We start from the raw sequence: 19,002 nt of genomic DNA, 5'->3' as shown, positions 1-19,002 counted from the left end.
AGAGGGTCGTATTCTGATAAGCAAAGCGGCATGCAATATGGAATGACCCCAAGCCTCAACAGGCAACTGTGATTGCATCAACAATGGACGAGCAATCCATTTTAATCTCTTAATTAGAGATTCTGCTAATCCGTTCTGGGTGTGAACATGTGCTACAGGATGTTCAACTTCGATGCCAGTTGCTAGGCAATAGTCTTGAAAGACTTGTGAAGTGAATTCTCCCGCATTATCAAGACGTAATTTCTTGATTTGATTATCGGGGAAATGAGCCCGCAACTTAATAATTTGTGCCAATAGCTTTGAAAAAGCTAAGTTGCGGGTGGACAAAAGGCACACGTAAGACCACTTGGTTGATGCATCTATAAGTACCATAAAGTACCTAAATGGTCCACTTGCGGGGTGAATAGGCCCACAAATATCGTCATGTATTCTCTCCAAGAAGCTAGGAGACTCTAATCCCACTTTCAGAAGGGAAGGTCTCGTGATCAGTTTACCTTGGAAACAAGATAGACATGAGTAATCACCCTTCTGAAGAATCTTCAGGTTCTTCAGGTTGTGTCCACTTGATTGGCTCATGATGCGGTGCATCATTGCTGATCATGGGTGACCCAGTCTGTTATGCCAAAGTTTTAATTTCGTCGAAGAATGGCACTTCTGGTGCACAATCATGTTAGCTTCTACTGGTTGAATATATGTATGATAGAGACCCGACGGGAGTCCCTTGAATCGTTCTAAGATAGTTTTTGAACCATCTTTTTGACGAGTTACATACAAATACTCATCCTCATTTATATCATTGGTTTCTAAGTGATATCCGTTTAAACGAATATCCTTGAAACTTATGAGGTTTCTATTAGATTTCGGAGAGAATAATGCATCTTTTATTATTAGTCTCGTTTTATTTGGGAGCAATATCATTGCTTCACCAAATCCTTCTATTATGTTAGATAGTCCCGAAATCGTAATTACGGGATCGTCATAATCATATAAGCTATTGAAATAGCTTCTTTCGTGAAGGATTGTGTGCGTCGAGGCACTATCCACAAGGCACTCACACTTCATCTATAACATGAATGCAATATTTTAATCTAAAGAAAATAACTATCTTTATTGAAAAGTAAAGTGCATTACATGGAAAGTAAAGAACTAAAGATGAAAGTACTATGAGAATTTAAATGCATATAAAGATAACATGGATCTAGTCTAGAAGATCATCCATTTCGAAGTCATCAGCAGTGAACTGATTAGACGGCTGCTTTTCCATCAGATTTGTTTCAACAGGAGACTTCAGGCTCGCTAGATACAGATCTTGGAGGTGTCGCGGAGTGCGACAGTTTCTGGACCAATGTCCAGTCATGCCACATCTGTGGCATTTGTCCTCCCAAGTGTTCTTGGGAATGGACGACAGCTCAGTGGTCTTCTTCTTCCACTTCTTCTTTCCCTCACTATTGCTGCTCTGGGGCGGGTTGTTTTTCTGGGGTGGACATCTGGCCTGCCACTTAGGGGCTTTCCCCTTGTTGAATTTACCCTTATGCTTTTTCTTCTGCTTCTGGGAAGAAAACATGTGAGCTTCGGGTAGAGGAGCTGAGCCTGCAGGGCGTAGGTTATGAGTGGCCAAAAGCAATTCTCTGTTTTGCTCCGCCATCAGAAGGGTGGAGTGCAATTCAGAATACTTTTTGAACTTTCGTTCGCGGTACTGTTGCATGAGGATTGCATCCTTCTCGTGGAAGGATGTGTAAGTCTTCTCCAACATGCGTTCCTCCGAAACTTCTTCACCACACAACTTCAGGCGTGAGGTGATATTATGAAGTGCTGAGTTATACTCAGCTACGGACTTAAAGTCCTGAAGTCGGAGGTTTTCCCACTCATAACGTGCACGTGGGAGGATCACATCTTTCTGATGTTTGTATCGGTCCTCAAGTGCAGTCCACAATTCCTTTGGGTTCTCTACAGTCAGGTATTCGGCCTTCAGGGTCCGATCAATATGTCTCCTGATGTAGATAATGGCTTTCGCCTTATCTATATCAGAGACGATCATTGTAGTACCAACCTCAGCATTATTTACAGCATTACCCGTAACAGTGGCCGGAGCCGGTGGAGCAGGAGTTGAAATTGTGGCTAATAAGCCCTGGGCACGTAAGTGGAACTTCAGGTCCACATGCCAACTCAAATAATTCTTGCCAGCAGCGTCAGGGACTTCGAAATCAACGCTCGCTATTTTAGCCATTTTATCTATGCATTTGAAAGACATGAATTAATAATAAGGAATTAAAAATTCATGCAATAAACATGTTGCGTGGATCAGCCCGTCACCAAAAAATAAAAAGTGTCCAAAGTCCGATTATACAGTCCAAAGATAACAAAAAACATAAAATTAAAATACAATTTGGAAAACCCTTGGGGGTCCCTGCATTTTGCAAAAATGCCTTCGTCTTCAATGGAATACACCGGTCTTTGACTTTTTACAATTATATCCTCACTACAATTTCTCTCTCAGAAGGAAAAGAAAATGCAAGGAATTTAAATTTGGTGACAAACAGGCTGATCCAAAAACCACAACATTATTTATTTAAACATCCATGTAATTTAATAATAATATATGCAACAGGCATAACAAATTTGGACAGTAAACCCTTGCTTTCTTTGAATTTTTTTTTTCTAGACTTCTTTTTGTTTCTATGCGATACTGCCTACTTAATACTTTTAATATCATGTAGAAATTGTGAGTTTGAACTTGAAAATAATAAGTGATGATTAAAAAAAACAATGCAAGTGCCCTGAATGAAAACTCTGAAACAACCAAGGGTTTAGCATTCCATTAGAAAAATGTATATGTGTTTAAAGAATAGCATTAAAAACTATAGGGACCAAATATGATTTTATGTCATGTTAACTGGACATATACAATAATACCTTGGTGTTGGTGTTACTGTTTTCTTCTCAAGAATATGTAATTTAAGAGCATTTCCCTCTAGATCACAGATCTAGGGACGATCGATACTAAAGATCCGTAGAACGCTGCCTCCTTGCGATGATCCGTCGAACGCTCCCGCTGCAACGAACCAGATCTCAATGCGCAAAAGAGGAAGGAAATATATTTTTTTTTATGGCTCAGGGATTCAAGAACACTTCGTGCTGATAACGTGTTTAAAGCAAGTACATAGGCCAAAGGCCTATGATATATATTTATACTAATCAATGTGAATAGGTTGAGTACCCAAGAGTCACCCTCACTTAATGGGGTGTTACATCACCATAATGGGGTGTGAATGGAGGGATAATGAGGGGGAGGGGCCTCCCTCATCTCATAATAATAATTGAATTTTTTTTTAATATTGACAATTAGAGGGAATTTTCTTGTTTTGATTATTATGGGGGAAGGCTTTCCTCATTGGAATACGGGAAGTCAAGGATTCTTCTACATATTGTTGTTCTCGTGCTAAATGATATCACTTAATTTTTCGCTTGCAAATTAACTAAATGACCAATTCATTTTAGCATTTTTCTATAATTAATTTTGAAACTAAATCGACTATTAAACTTCATGCACGCTACAACTATATTCTTCTTTAAATGGTCTTGTAGTTTGAAGTTATGAATATTACATGTACTTGTAGTTTGGAAAAAATAACGTTTTAAGGTATCTATATTTTATTATGTGAAGTTCAATTTTTTTCCTTATGAGAAGTTACTTTGTAGAAGTGCTTACTAGTTTGTCGTCAACTAAATCCATTTATTTAAACATCATGCACGCACCAACTTTATCCTTTCTTACATGGTCATATGGTTTGAAGTTGTGCAATTAGTTTCTAGTTTGGCGCCATGATACGTTAACTTCTCCTTTATTAAAATTTTAAGATATGTATAGTATATGATGCAAAGTGCAACTTTCATGTAGGCTTCATCTTGGATAATCAACAATAAGTGTATGATGGACTCGTAGAGAGTTTTAATTTGTGGTAGAGATTCTCAAGAACAAAATACAGAGATGTCATGCAATTGTACTCATATTTTGTAATGGTTTGTAATTTTTATTGTTGTACTGATTCTTTCATTTCAATGTTGTGTGAACATTAAATTGTAGACTATCTTTTTTCTAATTGTTAGGGAATTATACTGATACTTGTACTTTAGATGTTTGTGATGTTCAATAATATACTTATTTTTCAAAAAGTTTTACAATTTGTGTTATTGTTAAGGAGAATTGTATTGTTATTTGTAATTAGATGTCGTTGATAATCAAGTGGATTAGTGTGGTCGTACAGGAGTAAATATTATTTAATATTATTTTTTTAAAATATTACTACATCCTGGATAGAAATTCCGTCTAGGATGTTTTTTAGCATCTTAGATGGAATTTCTGTCGTGGATGGTCATCCTAGACGAAATTTCCATTAAGAATGAGGCATTCTAGACAGGAACATTCTAGATGGAGTTTTCTAGACAGATTATCATATAGGATGCTCATTCTAGAAGGATATGAGTGCATCCTAGATTAGGATGCGCATTTTTCTACTAGTGACAATTTGTTATTAGCATCTCTAATATCGAGTCTGGATCCTCTATAGCCTTACTTGCAAATGGTGCCTATATTAAGGAGAAATTTTGAAAACAGACTCATTTATAACTTTATTCACCAAATAGACCAATTTTAAGCATATTCACAAAAATCGACCTAGTTTTAACTAGGTCAAAAGATTTCTTTCTAATTAGTCAGGGTTGCTAACCCTGACTAATTAGCTACCTGGCTAATTAACCTTCTAAATAGTTAGAGTTCACAACTATGACTATTTTGAATTGCAGTTTCAGCCCCCACTATTAACCCATGTAATTAAACTAGCGTCTAATTAGTTGGGAGTTAGCAACCCCAACTAATTAAAAAGAAGCATTTTTTAAATCAACCCAGTTTCAGTCTGCACTATTGGCGTGGCCGAAAATGTGTCGATTTTTGTAAATAAATTTGAAATGAGTCGATTTGGGGAATAAAATTGTAAATGGGTATATTTTAAATTTTTCTCCATACAATTAATTATGTGGATTAATACTATTGGTTTGTTTCAATGGGCTCCACAATTAAAAGTTTTTTTATATAATTCAGATAAAGAATATAACTCCTGGGTCCACTGAGTAAAAAGATATTATTGGTACATTGTAAAGATCCTCTAAATTATTTTCCTCTGTAACTAAAGATGTAGAGGATCTCTAAGCTCTACTAAGCACGTTATGTTTGGAAACTACTTATTATAAGGTGGCATAAGATAATGACATAGTAGCAAATACCCACAATGTCCTCCTGCCTATTCCTCATGACTTTAGTTTGGTTTAGTGACCGAGATTTTTACCATATCTTTATTTAATATTTTGTTTCACTAAGTGATGGATATTTAATTTTCCTCAGCAATATAAAATAAATAAGTTGACTATCATTTATGTTTTTAATGAATTCAACATATATCCTGGTCCTTACTTCAATTCTGATCATTTTATTTTATAATGGAAAGTAGTGTCCGCGCGATGATTTATTTAGAAATCAAGTAGTTGCTATCATTCTCATTAAAGAGACAAAGCCCAATGCCTCATACGTTGGGAGGACGTAAGAACAAGTAATGAATAATTAATTTGTGAACTTTAATGGAAAATGCAATCTCTTCATAATATTTCCTTGTATTTATACTGTAGTATATATGCAGCTCCGGCTGAAAGAAACGCCGTGCTCGTTTTGAAATCAACTATTTGAAATGGTTCTCAATCGCCGTTGTTATAGAGGAACAGAAACAATATTAATACTGAAGAATTTCATCAAAGTCAGTTAATTATCTCAGAGTCATTATGGACTAAAGGCAACCTTGTCTGTGTTGTGCGCAGCAGAAATTTCGGCAGCATTTTTGATGCACAACAAGAGAGTAAGATCATAACTAAATCTCTGTTTCACAAAGGAAACAAGAATCGACAGTGATATATCTTAACAAAGTGGGATATACAATCTTCCTCTCATCAGTTCTAGGACTGACTTGTCGAGGGAACCTAATAAGCTATTACAAATCACAGCAAGACAACGAATTTTACGTGGTTCGGCAAGTTGCCTACGTCCACGGGGCAAGGAAGGGGGAGATCTACTATTAGAGAGAAAGAGAATACAAATAGGGTTTACAATCACACAAAGTATCACAAATAAAACCCTCAAACAAACTCTCAAATCTCTCACAATTTCTCTCTCAAAAGCGATGCACAAACCCTTTCAAATTCGGCTCCAAAGAGTGCTCTCTATCTCCTCAACACAGCAGAAAATCCTCTACCGTTTTCCCTTCTTTGCTTGCACAAAACCCTAGGCCGATTAAAAAGTATATATACAGCTACAAAAGAAGCTATCGGGTTGGCCTGTTTTTCCCATGCTCGTGGCCCCCACTTCCCCACGAGAAAGGTGCCCGTGGGTGTAGCCCCCACGAGCAAAAAGCGTGAGCAAAAAAACGCGTTCACAATTCTTCACCTCGGTAAAGTTTCTTCCAAAACTGAGCCGATACCAAAGCAACCAATTGTCTCACTTGTTGCGTTCAATACGAAGTGGAATAAATTCCATGACAACAGACTCAATCCATAACAAGTCGGGAGCCCGAACGAGAGCTCAAACTATCTGCCCCATCGAAATCAACTAAGCCAACCCAGCTGCATCTAAAGACTGCCTACGTATCCTCTTGCCGAAGGAATCAAGCCTCACATAGTTCACCCAAATGGCCTCCAAAGGCCTCAACATCAAAGAATGTTCAAAAGCTCTAAACAATGACCAAACTTAACACCCGAAATAACTTTGGTCAACATATCCACAGGGTTGTCCTTCGTGTGGATTTTTTCCAAAATGGCATCTTCATCATCTAAGACATCATGAACAAAGTGTAATTTGACATCAATGTGTTTCGTGCGTGCATGATAGACCTGGTTCTTCGCTAAATAAATAGTCGACATACTATCACAATGTACCCGAATGGTCTCCTGTGATATCCCCAAGTCCTCCAACAATCCATGCAACCACAAAGCCTCCTTCACAGCTTCAGTCACCGTCATATACTCCGCCTCTGTAGTAGAGAGAGATACTATAAACTAAAGTGTACATCTCCAACATACCGGTGCTCTTGCCAATGTAAAAACATATCCTGAAGTAGACCGGCGCTTGTCAAGACCCCCCGTATAATATGAATCCACATAGCCAATACAATCCTGCCATGTCTTCTCATTCTTCTAAAATACCAAACCAATATCCATGGTACCTTTGATATACCATAGAATCCACTTCACGGTCTCCTAATGACGCTTTCCGAGGTCATGCATGTACTTAGATACCATGCTCACAGCCTGTGATAAATCTGGCCTCGTACACACTGTAGCATACATCAAGCTACCCACCGCACTGGCATATGGAACCTTCAACATATATTATCTGTCCTCAAATAAAACAGGTGACGTCAAAACTGAAAGTTTGAAGTGGGGAGGCAATAGAGTACTCACTGCCTTTGTATTTCTATCAAAGCTGAATTTCTTCAACATCTTCTACAGATAACTCCTTTGTGTAAGCTTTAATCTCCCTTCGCACTATCTCTCTCGATCTCCATACCCAATATCTTTTTCGCCTATCTAAGATCATTTATCTCAAACTCGAATGACAGCTCCTTTTTTAACTTTCAAATAGCCAAAGAATTTCTGGAGGCAATAAGCATAACATCAACATATAATAAAAAATAAATGTACTCAACATCCTGTTGTTCGCGTGGAAAACTGTCATCTTTTTCATTGAAATGATTGTCATCTTGGGTTACAAAGATCCGGTCTTTTATAGATCCGGTTACAACTAAATCAAAGAAAAAAAATAAAAATTACAACTTTCCTCTTGTGAACAGATCGCAAGCTCCTGTTTTGCGGTTGCTTGCTTGTGTGGGTTCTTTGCCAACGCCGGGGTTAATCCGTGGACCACCGCGCGATCTAGATCCGGTCGGATCTACACGAGTATGCGGGTATTATTCCACGAAGGGAATAATAGCCGGGAGGGATTAATCCACCAAGGGAATAATCGCTCAGATCTCGAGATCTAAGACCAAGCTTAGATCTGGAGTGTAGCCTCGTGTAGATCTCAGATCTGTTCTTTCTTCCTCTCGAGATCCTGCCTTTTCTGACGTGGATGGTCGCCGAGGATCAGATCTGAATGTGCAAGTCTTCTGGTCTTCAAGCTCCGAGTTCACTCTTCAATCCGGCAGAGTTTCGGCTCTTGAAAGTTCCACCTCTGAAAATGAACATCTCTAGGCCTATTTATAGGCTCTCAGGACAGTGGCTGCAAAAAGGGAATTGTCGGCCCCCTCTGGCCACTGTCGGCCACCTCGGGCCACTGTCGGCCACCTCGGGGTGGCCGACACTGTGCCTAGCCACCTTGGGGTGGCTCGGCTCGATGCGCGAGCCACCCCTGAGGGTGGCTCGCCGCCGAGGCCACCCCGAGGTGCTCGGCCGCCGAGCCCCCGAGGTGGCTCGGCCGCCGAGCCACCCCAAGGTGGCTGCGCCGCCGAGCACCCCTAAGGTGGTCGGCTAAGGCCGCAGCACCTTGGGTGGCTCGGCTTTGGCCGACCCGCGGCTGGGCGGTTTTCCGACTTTTTCGAGTCTTTTCCTTGTCTCGTTTTCCCGCCTGTTTCGGTTTGACCTGAGACTCTTGATTTGATGGTTCTGATTGCCTAGTAATTAGGATTCCTGAATTTGGAGTAATTTGGATTCCTGATTCTGCAGTAAATCGCTTCTGAGGTTCGAGTCCGAAACTGATCTTGATCTCGATCGGTTGAATTCTGTCCGAGTCCGCTCTCGGTTGGATGGACTCGTTGATTCCTCAACTATTTAGCCTTTAATTCTGCACTCGCCGCGGTGGATTTCATTCCGTCGCTTCTGTGCCGATTCGTCGATCTCGTCGCCTCGTTGGTTCGTCGGTTTGTGCCGAGCTATGCGTAGGGGACCTATAAGCAATTTATATGCCGTACAGATACCCCCCTCACAAAGTATTTCAGTCTCGATTTCTCTTGTATAGGAGCTCTGGGAATCTTTTGGATATGTGCTTGTCCAACTTCAGCGGGTAAAGGGATCTTGCGTAATGACTATCCGTTCTTGATTCCTTCAATCTCCAGGCTATTCGGTGCTTTGTCGAAAGTCTGTAAGAAGTTCCGTGCTTTCGTGTCTTTTATGCACTTTATTTGTCTGACCGTTTGTCGCGAATTTTTTGAACTGAAGTCGATTCCTTTTAGCTGACTAGTTGGGTGTGTGGCGTCGAGGTCTTTATGCACAACGCATTGTCCGCGCGTAGTGTGTTGAGTTAATATCTTTAAGAATATATGTTATTAACAATTATTCTCCAGGAACTTCTCAAACCAAAAAATAGGAATAAGTTTAATACTCATATATACCTTATTGCGAGTAATTAAGAAAGTCAGTTTATACTCGTATACTTTTCGGAGTTTCTGTGTCCAAATGCGCTGAACCGAGCTTAAAATGACGCCAAAAAGGCAGTACAATCGCCGTTACAAAAACATCCTCCGACTCTTACCGAAACATGGGGAGCAAGAGTGAGTAAAGTGTGGGTTGGAATCGGTCGGCTCGTTTGAATCGTTTTCGATGCTCGCGTTTGACTTCAATTTGAGTCTGGGTTTGAATTGGCTCTGGTCCGTTCGGTTCGGTTCGGTCGCCGACAAACCGTCGTTCCACCCCATATATACAGAAGGGCGTTTCTTTTTCTTTCTTTTCTTCACCTAGGGCCCGCCCCCCTCCCCCCCTCCCCTTTGCCTCCTTTTTGAATTTCTCTTCCCTCGAGCCTCCGTTCTCCCTCAAAACTCGATCTTCGTCTTAGATTCATCCTTCCTTTTGATCCTTGACTGAGAAATCCCTCGAAACTTCCATATTTAGACTTTCCTTCGAGCCCGTCGAGCGCGTGGTTCGAGCACTTCCAAGATCTAATTTTTGTCGGAACTTCGAGCTTCCCCTCAGGTATATCTCCATAATCTTGATCTATTTCATGTTTGATCTAGTGTATGGAATAGCGGGATCGCATATAAGGGTTGAGGGAGTGATTTGATGCCTCAAGCTCGCCTTTTTAGGGGATAAAAAAGTGATTTTTATTTCTAGATCTGACCTCTTGAATTCTTTTTCTGTAGGCCATTATGTCGCGAGTATCGAGAGGTCGTTTTCCTGCTGCATCGGTTGATGGCGCGCCTCCCTCATATGCTGGTGAGCAATTTTTTGACCTTTTTCGAAAATTTACAAATTAGTCCTCTTTTTTCTGGATATTTGCAAATTAGTCCATTTTACCCCCCGTTGTTCTCCTTGGTGAGGCAACCGGGAAAGGCCTTGGTTCTCCTTGGTGAGGATCGACGCTTTATGGAAATTTTGCAAATTAACCCTCTTCTTCTGAGAATTTGCAAATTAGTCCTTTTACCCCATTTTGCTCTCCTTGGTGAGGCGATCGGGAAAAGCCTTGATTCTCCTTGGTGAGGATCGACGCTTTAAAGATGGGTTTTGCTTGGTCAAAACCACATCTCATAATAAAGGGGGCGTTTTGACGCTGCATTGTGCTTTATAAGGCAGGGATATATTGTCGATATACCCTATCTTATAAATGCGCAATGTGGCCAAATCGTCTCGCCCTTTATAAGGCAATGACTCTATCTTACCAATTTGTAAGATGAATTCAATTTCCTTTTATATCTGAAATTAACAAACACTTAACTGCTTGTTTTCAGTGGAATATCCTTCCGGAGCTTTTTCATCGCATGCGGTGAATGGACGTCGTGATGAGTATTATTCAACATCTGATGACTTTTCGCCCATTCCGCTCACCTCCCAGTTTGCTCCGGGCACGTCGTTGGAAGTTGTCCAAGTGGTGAGGGAAGGTGGCCATCAAGCTCTTCGCCAGCTGATCACAGATGCGCCTCTCGTGCAGGATGCCAGTTCCGTTCAGTCTCTTAGGAAGACTGACTTCTTGTTTGGAGACTCTACCAGGGATCCCGATGCAGTATTTATTGAGGCTGAGCAGTGGCTTTACCAGACTGGCAGTCGTTATATGTATTTGCCGAAGATTCCTCGACACCGTTCTTTGACTGAGCTCAGGCGCCAAGCTGTGAAGCGGGAGATGTCGTGGAGTTTGACAAAGGAACATGAGAGCGTTCACTGCGGCTATATTACTCATCAGGCAGTTCCTGGTTCGAGTCGAGATCACATTGTTGGACTACATCCTGGAGTACTGGGGCTAGATACTCCGCCTCGCAATGAGTTCCTCACCACTGCTTCTACTTTGAGGAATCGCCTCGCTATCTTAGGACGGGAGATGCCTGCACCGCGCCACAGATTCTATGGTTGGGTCCATTCTTTGGACAGGTTTTGGTGGGCTCGTATGACGAAGTATGTCTTGAGCCGATGGAGCGAGGAGTTACATGCTTGCGGTCTTTATGCAGCCATTCGGGCCACTATGCATGGCTTGCCTACAAGCGCGAAGCATTTCTTTGCCCTATGCGAGCTTTACAATCCAGATTCCAACACTTTTCTGACCAGGCACGGAGAGTTGGGCTTGGCTCTACATGAGATGCACAAGATTTCTGGTTTGCCCATGGGACAGATGTTATACCAGGAGTACTTTCCCTCCAACCATGAGTTGAGTCAGCTGAAGGATCGCGTGCCCGACCGCTACGAGACCTTATGGGATCTCACTTGTCACTACCACATTGCTTTGGCGCAGTCTAAGCCCCTAGCGAAGAGGACCAAAGCAAATGTGAGCCTGAAGCAGTTCGCATCATACTTGTTCAGGAATCTGGAGAGCCATTCTGGCCAATCTATTTGTGAACTGGCACCGCTGACTCCTTCAGAGGTTAATGAGCTGCTGAATAAGACTAACGCCCAATCCTATACCATTAGCAGTTCCGAGAGCGGCTTTCCTGCAGGGACTAAATTCAGATCGTTCTTATATCATGCGACCACACCGATTCGTCCGATGACTCTCCTTGCCGGTTATCTCGCCATCTGGTTGAAGAAATGTGTGGTCCCGTATCAGTCTGGTGACGCTCTGCCACTGGAAGTGCTCTATCCTGCAGTTCAGCTTGCCTACAAGAAGGAACTTTCGCTTCTTCCGGTGATGGTTGCTAACATTCATCGAGGGCTTCGGCAGATTTCTGGTGCTTTTACACGGAGAGATGATGATAAACCGACTCAGATTCCTACCATTAAGGTAGAGCTCCCGTATATTTATTTGATGGCTTGGTTCGTTCTTCATCGTTCCGACGTGATGTCAATACCGAATGCCATAGATCAGTCTGTCCCCTTTCTACAGTTGCTTGAGAATGGTGAATGGGAGGGCCGAGGATTCCCCGATATCAGGCGTCAGCTACAAGTCCACAAGTGCTGGGCATTCTCCACTTGCTTTCCACAGTTCTCCAGCCGGTACGGCGAGTGTTTGATTGATGAGGAGAAGCCGAGGGAGTATAGGACTTATCTGGATATGGGCTGCTTTAATTGGCTAGTGAACATTAGGCCGGGTTACCTGACTTTCCGGGTGGGGAATCAGTGCTTCATAGAGCCGTATCTACCTTGCCGATTCGCCCGCAAATTCGGTTATGACCAACTTTATGTTGGGAACCCGCGCCAGCAGCTTCGGGCTCATGGAGGTCTGGTGGACGGTCTTCGTGCATGGTTGTGGACCGTGACTGGTTGCACTGGAGCTAGGTTCAGTCTCCCAGGTACTGAGCGACAGTTGAACCTCACTTTCCTGAGCTGCAAGTGGTTGCTAGCAGCTAATAAGACTGTCCGTGTGAAGCCTATCGAAGAGTTGGTGACCGAAGAAGCCTCTCAACTTGATTCTCGTGTTATCCAGGACGGTGCTCGATCACAGAGGGCTCAGGGCAAGACCCGCCGACTTGATGCAGAAGGTCACAGGGCCTTTAGTTCTGCTGGAGAGGCCTCAGGCGGAGACCCTGAAGACTACGAGGCAGATTTGGAGCAAGGTTAGTCACCTATCTTTCTTTTTTCTTGCATTTTCAAATTACTATTTCTGACCACTATTCGTTGTTTCAGGGACAGCGATCAACAGTGACGACGAATTCCGTCCTTTTACCCGGGCCAGACCTTCGATTGCTGTCCGTGCTGATAGGCGGAAAAGATTAGCCCACAAGCCGCCTGCAATTTCACGAGCATCAGAGATGGACTTGGCTGGTGAGGATCCTGTTAGTGACGGAGGTAACGTCTATTCTATAGATCATTTTCTTGATCGTTTAGAACTTCTGGCTCATGCTTTCCCATCCTATGCAGGATATCGTGAGGAAGGCGAGATGAGTCCTGATGATTGTGCATCTCCTGGTGAGCCTGACTCACCGCCCCAGGTAGAAAAGCCTGCAGAGACCGCCCATGTTGGGGAGTCTGTCAATGAAGGACCCAGTTCGGTGATTCCAGGTACATCTTCAAGAGGTAACTTGTCTCTATTGGCCATAGTTTCCTTCCTCCTCCTTCATACTTATATCTTTTTATGTCAGATTTTTCGATTGATGACTTCGATGGGGAGGGCCTGCCTATGGACACTTCTATGTTCAGCTTCATGTATGACTCTCCTCAGATCGATGGCCAGCCGCCTCAGGATATGTTTCCTGAGTCTGTACTCCCTCAGACTCCCGGGAACGGTTATTTTGAAGGTGCGTGCCTCTTCTCAAGCTAACTATAGGACTAGCCAATTCCTTGACTAATGCAACTATAAAATGATGTTTCTGTTTTGTGTCTAACAGGAGCTTTCGCTGAGGCTGACCCTGTTGAGCCGGCTGTGCGACCAACTCCACCAGTCGATGCTGCTACAGTCGTTACATCTCCATCACCCCCAGTGACTCGAGGGGAAGGAGGTATAATTTAATTAACTGAGCAATGCCATTCCTTTCCTCGTTGAAGCTTTTGACGAATTCCTCTTCTTTGTGTAGGGCTTCCTTCTCAGCTTCATGTCCTCGTTAAAGAGCTGTTATCGGGCAATGACCCTGAGAAGATCTTCATCAGCGTAGAAGTCCGCTCTTATTTCTCCTCCCTGAATGCTATAATTGGCAAGCTCCTCCACGACGGACTTTCTCTTCGCCAGTTTAAACCCTACCTTGATTCCAAGGTAAATTTAATAAGGGACATGGGATACCCGGACCTAGCGACGGCTATGGTTGATGACCTTGATCGCTTAGAGCATGAGTTTCAGATGCTTCATGAGCTCCGGGATGCCGGTGCCTCTTCATTTATTGCTGCCGAGTTGGACGCTCGTTTACAGACATGGCGTAGTACTCGGATGGTTGCTGAGCTCGAGGTCCAGGTGCAGCGGGGCCGAATAGATCGAGTTGAGGCTGACCTTGCCACTAGATCATCTTCACTTGATGAGCTTGATTCTCAGATAGATCAGCTCCGGCGAGAACTCCGTGAGAAGGAGGACGCGAAGATGCACGTTCAGCAAGCACATGCTGCTTTATCTGATGAGCTGAAGTCCTTGAAGCAGACACTGGCTGAGACAGAGGAGGATGCTGTGAGGACTTTAGCCGCGAACGAAGAGTCTGTCAGAGCTGAGTTACAGGAGGAGCTTAGGCGAGCTTATGATGAGAAGCTGTCTGAGTTTAGTCAGCAGGTTTTTAGCCATGGGCTTGATGTATGATCTTATTTGCTGTAAACTTTGACATTTGATCCTTTTAGTGGAACTGGTTTTTATCTTTGTCTTTATTATGATTCCTCATTCCGCTTGAAATGATTGACCATAATACTCATAGGATTTTTGGCAAACCCCCAGCCTTCAACGGGTTTGATTAGCCTTTACCGACTACCGTTTGAGTCGGGCTAGCATGCGGATTGTCTAAATCCGTTCCGCATGTAACGTTGTGCTAAGAAAGTGAATTCTCTTAGACTTTGTGCTATGATTTTGAATACATAGGCTTCGTCTTTCTCACGGGAATAGACTACCCGGCGACACGTGTTAGGTGTTGACTTTAGGATTTTTGGCTAACCCCCAGCCTTCAACGGGTTTGATTAGCCTTTACCGACTACCGTTTGAGTCGGGCTAGCATGCGGATTGTCTAAATCCGTTCCGCATGTAACGTTGTGCTAAGGGAATGAACTCCCTTAGACTTCGTGCTATGATGTCGAATACATAGACTTCGCCATTGTTACGGGAATAGGCTACCCGGCAACACGTGTTAGGTGTTGACTTTATCCCTACTTAGGTTTCGGGATAAAATACCCCAGACTGGTCTTCTGGTGTCTTTTTCTACGGCGAAAGACTAAACCGGCGACGCGTGTTAGGCGTCGGCATATCCTTTCTTAGGATTCAGGATGAAATTCCCCACACGTGTAAGGCATGGATTTTGGTGTTATTAATAACAACCTACCACAATGTTGAATATATGGGTGGGTGTTCTTTTTAACGGTTAAGAACTAACCGGCAGCGCAGGTTAAGCGCAGACTTATCCTTGCTTAGGTTTCAGGATAGAATACCCCAGAATCGAACTCTGGTGTCTTTTTCCAAGGAGAAAGACTAAACCGGCGACGCGTGTTAGGCGTCGGCATATCCTTTCTTAGGATTCAGGATGAAATTCCCCATGCGTGTAAGGCATGGATTCTGGTGTTATTAATAACAACCTGTCACAATGTCGAATATGTGAACGGGTGTTCTTTTTAAACGGTTAAGAACTAACCGGCAGCGCGTGTCAGGCGCAGACTTATCCCTGCTTAGGATTCGGGATAAACTTCCTAGGATGAATCCTAAATTGATAAATTTCGGAAAAGATCGATGCGGGAAAGGCAGAATTTTATATTCTATTTCCCGGTCTTCTTTTAGGGTGAAGGCGAACCCGAAAACAAGGAAGGAAGAATTTTATATTCTATTCCCTGATCCTGGAAAGGAAGAATTTTATATTCTATTTCCAGCGAGGAAGAAACTAGAAGTGGGGTGTCCACTCCGAGAATCTGGAAAATTTAGATAAACTTGCCTTTTATAGGATGAGTTATCTAAACTGAAAATGGGTTCTTCGTTTATCGAAGTGGAATTTCAACTTTGGCTATAACCATGGGAAGGCTTGACCAAAGAGAAAAGAAAGGAGTTCTTTCGTTTATCGAAAGGAGACTCCGATCTGAAAGGGGACCTTCTTGTCTATGGAAAGAGTCAAGAAGGTCATATGGACATTTTTTGTGGACCCACTGTCAATTGGAACTGATCAGTGAGGGATTTTGGTGGAGACAATGATTTCGGGTTATCCTCTAAAATATTAAGTGTAATATTCTTCGAGGAACTTCCCGGTAAATGAGTTATCCTGAATGTACTAGGGATAGTACTTTTTCAGGAACTTCCCATTTATTGGCATTAATTGCCTGGCGCCCTCTAGGGAAATCAGACGGTAAGCGCCGTTTGAATAGACTGTGTCTATCACAAACGGTCCTTCCCATTTGGGTTCAAATTTACCTTTCTTCTTGGAGGTGAGAATTATTGGTCGGCGAGCAGCGAGGACCAGATCTCCTTCCTTGAAGCTTCTCTGTCGGACTCTTTTGTTAAAAGCCCTTGACATCCTGGCTTGGTAAAACTCGATGTGTTGTTGAGCCTCCAAACGCTTTTCATCCAGCCTCTCGAGCTCTTCGAGACGCTTCTGATGTTGTTCTTCGGTCGTCATCTCCGTTGCGAGAGCGATCCGAAGGGAGGGAATTTGAATTTCCAAAGGTAGCACCGCTTCGCATCCATATACTAACGAGTACGGAGTAGCTCCCGTAGGAGTGCGTATGGTGGTGCGATAAGCCCAGAGTGCCTCCCCAAGTTTATCGTCCCAGTCTCGTTTGTTGGTCTTCACGAGCTTAGACAGGATCTTAATGATCGTCTTATTGAAAGCTTCAGCTAATCCGTTTGCAGCTGGATAATACGCTGTTGATGATACATCCTCGATCTTGAATTTATCACAAAACCTGATGAAAGCGTTGCTTATGAACTGTGGACCGTTATCGTGGATGATCCGTCTCGGCACGCCGTGTCGGTATATGACATGATGCTTGATGAAGTTGATGACGTTGTTTGTCTTCACTTCCTTAAGCGGAATCGCCTCAGCCCACTTTGAAAAGTAGTCAGTGATAGCGAGAATAAACCGATCACCTTTGACTGAAGGGGGAAAAATTGGACCGACAATGTCCATACCCCAAGTCTCGAATGGCCAGGATGTGGTTGATGTGTGTAATCGTTCTGGCGGTTGGTGCATATAATTTGCATGCACTTGACAGGCGTGACATTCTCGTGCATATTCGATTGCGTCACGTACCATTGTTGGCCAATAATATCCCATTCTTCTGATTCGATCATATAGCTTGGGACCAGGTTGATGCGCACCGCATTCTCCTTCGTGCGCTTCCTTAAGCACTTCTTTTGCTTCTTCGTTCGAAAGGCATCGGAGGAGCAAATCGTCATACCCCCGGCGGTATAACGTACGGGTCTCGATATTGTAAAAGAACCGTGGTGCTCTTCGGCGAATAGATTCTTTTTCTTTTACATCCTCCGGCAAGATGCCATATTGGACGTAGTCAATGATAGGAAAGCGCCAATCTCGGGACTCAGACCCGATTTGAGTTGAGTTCACCTCCTTGGTGTTTGGGCCCCTATCATCTTCTTCTTCATCGGTACCCATATTGTATAGGGGTACGAAGAGTTGATGCGATCTTACTGTGACTAGCAACTCTGTTTCAGGCGGTCGTGCGAGGGACACTGCTAGTGCCGCCAGTGCATCTGCATAAGCGTTCTGGAGGCGAGGGATGTATTCAATGAAGAATTCCTCAAAGGATTCCGCCATTTTGATGGCCTCCTGGTGATACGGTATCAGGTCTTGGTTCCTGACTTCATACTCTCCACGGACTTGGTTGACTATTAGCTGCGAATCTCCGAAAGCTTCAAGATATTCGACCCCCAGCTCTTTGGCGAAACTGAGTCCAATGAGAAGCGCGTTGTACTCGGCCACATTGTTGGAACATGGACCCGTTAGCGAATAGGCTCGAGGTATTACATGCTTTCCCGGAGAAACTAGGACGACTCCAACTCCGGAGGAGACTGTAGAACATCCGGGGGTTATTACCCTATTAACCTCTCTTGAAGCACCATCGAAATATAGTTGCCATATTTGTTGATGCGACGATGTAGTATTAACCTCGTGGGTTTCATCCGGCAAGTCATCATATACTTCCGCCGTATCTGTGGTCGGGCTTGCCGCCAAAAGATCACAAATTGCTTGTCCCTTGACCGACTTCTGCTGTTTGAAGTGCAAATCGTACTGGGATAGGAGGAGGGCCCATTTTGCCAAACGCCAGTTCATCGAACCCGGTTGTGTCATAAATACTCGCACGGGATTAACGCCGGAGATTACGTAAATCGTCTGTCCCACTAAGTAATGCCGCATCTTTTGCACTGCGAATACCAATGCGAGACATTCTTTCTCGATCATCGGATATCGGGACTCAGCGCCCACCAAAGTCCGACTTAAATAATAAACTGCCTGTTCGTGACCATTGTCATCATCTTGTGCTAACAAAGCACTGATCGAATGGTTCATCGCCTTGATGTAAATCAAGAACGGTTTACCTGATTTTGGTGCAACGAGAACAGGAGGATTTGTTAGATATGTTTTAATATCTTCAAATGCTTTTTGACAGGCGTCGTCCCAGATGAATGACACCCCTTTCTTGTTTAGCTTAGAAAAAGGTTGGCATTTCCCAGAAAGATTTGAGATGAACCTCCGGATATAAGCTAAACGCCCCTGCAATCCTCTAAGCTCTCTCAGATTCCTTGGAGGTTGCAGTTCGTGTATCGCCTTTACTTTATCGGGGTCGATGTGTATACCTTTAGTGGTAACGACGAATCCAAGGAATTTTCCGCTGGACATTCCAAGGAAGGATTTAGTAGGGTTCATCTTCAACTGGTGGCTCCGCATGAGATCGAACATCGTCTTCAGGTCCTTGATGTGATCCCCTTTGCTG

At 43.3% G+C, this 19,002-nt stretch overlaps 1 protein-coding gene across 1 annotated transcript; it reads right to left on the bottom strand.

Annotated features, from left to right (window-relative positions):
- On the bottom strand, window positions 1,199–2,227 carry LOC109821590. Its single transcript, XM_020387766.1, has one exon. The coding sequence runs from the start codon at window positions 2,225–2,227 to the stop codon at window positions 1,199–1,201; it is 1,029 nt and encodes a 342-aa protein (XP_020243355.1).

The sequence above is a fragment of the Asparagus officinalis genome, chromosome 8 (genome assembly GCF_001876935.1).
Source record: "Asparagus officinalis chromosome 8, Aspof.V1, whole genome shotgun sequence".
In the NCBI taxonomy this organism is placed as follows: Eukaryota; Viridiplantae; Streptophyta; class Magnoliopsida; order Asparagales; family Asparagaceae; genus Asparagus; species Asparagus officinalis.
Note: the sequence above shows the minus strand (reverse complement) of the source record. Positions and strands in the feature narration are given on the sequence as shown.

Bases quoted from the DNA above. Each gene is read 5' to 3' on its own strand.
- LOC109821590 (XM_020387766.1), bottom strand. From the start codon at position 2,227: ATGGCTAAAATAGCGAGCGTTGATTTCGAAGTCCCTGACGCTGCTGGC.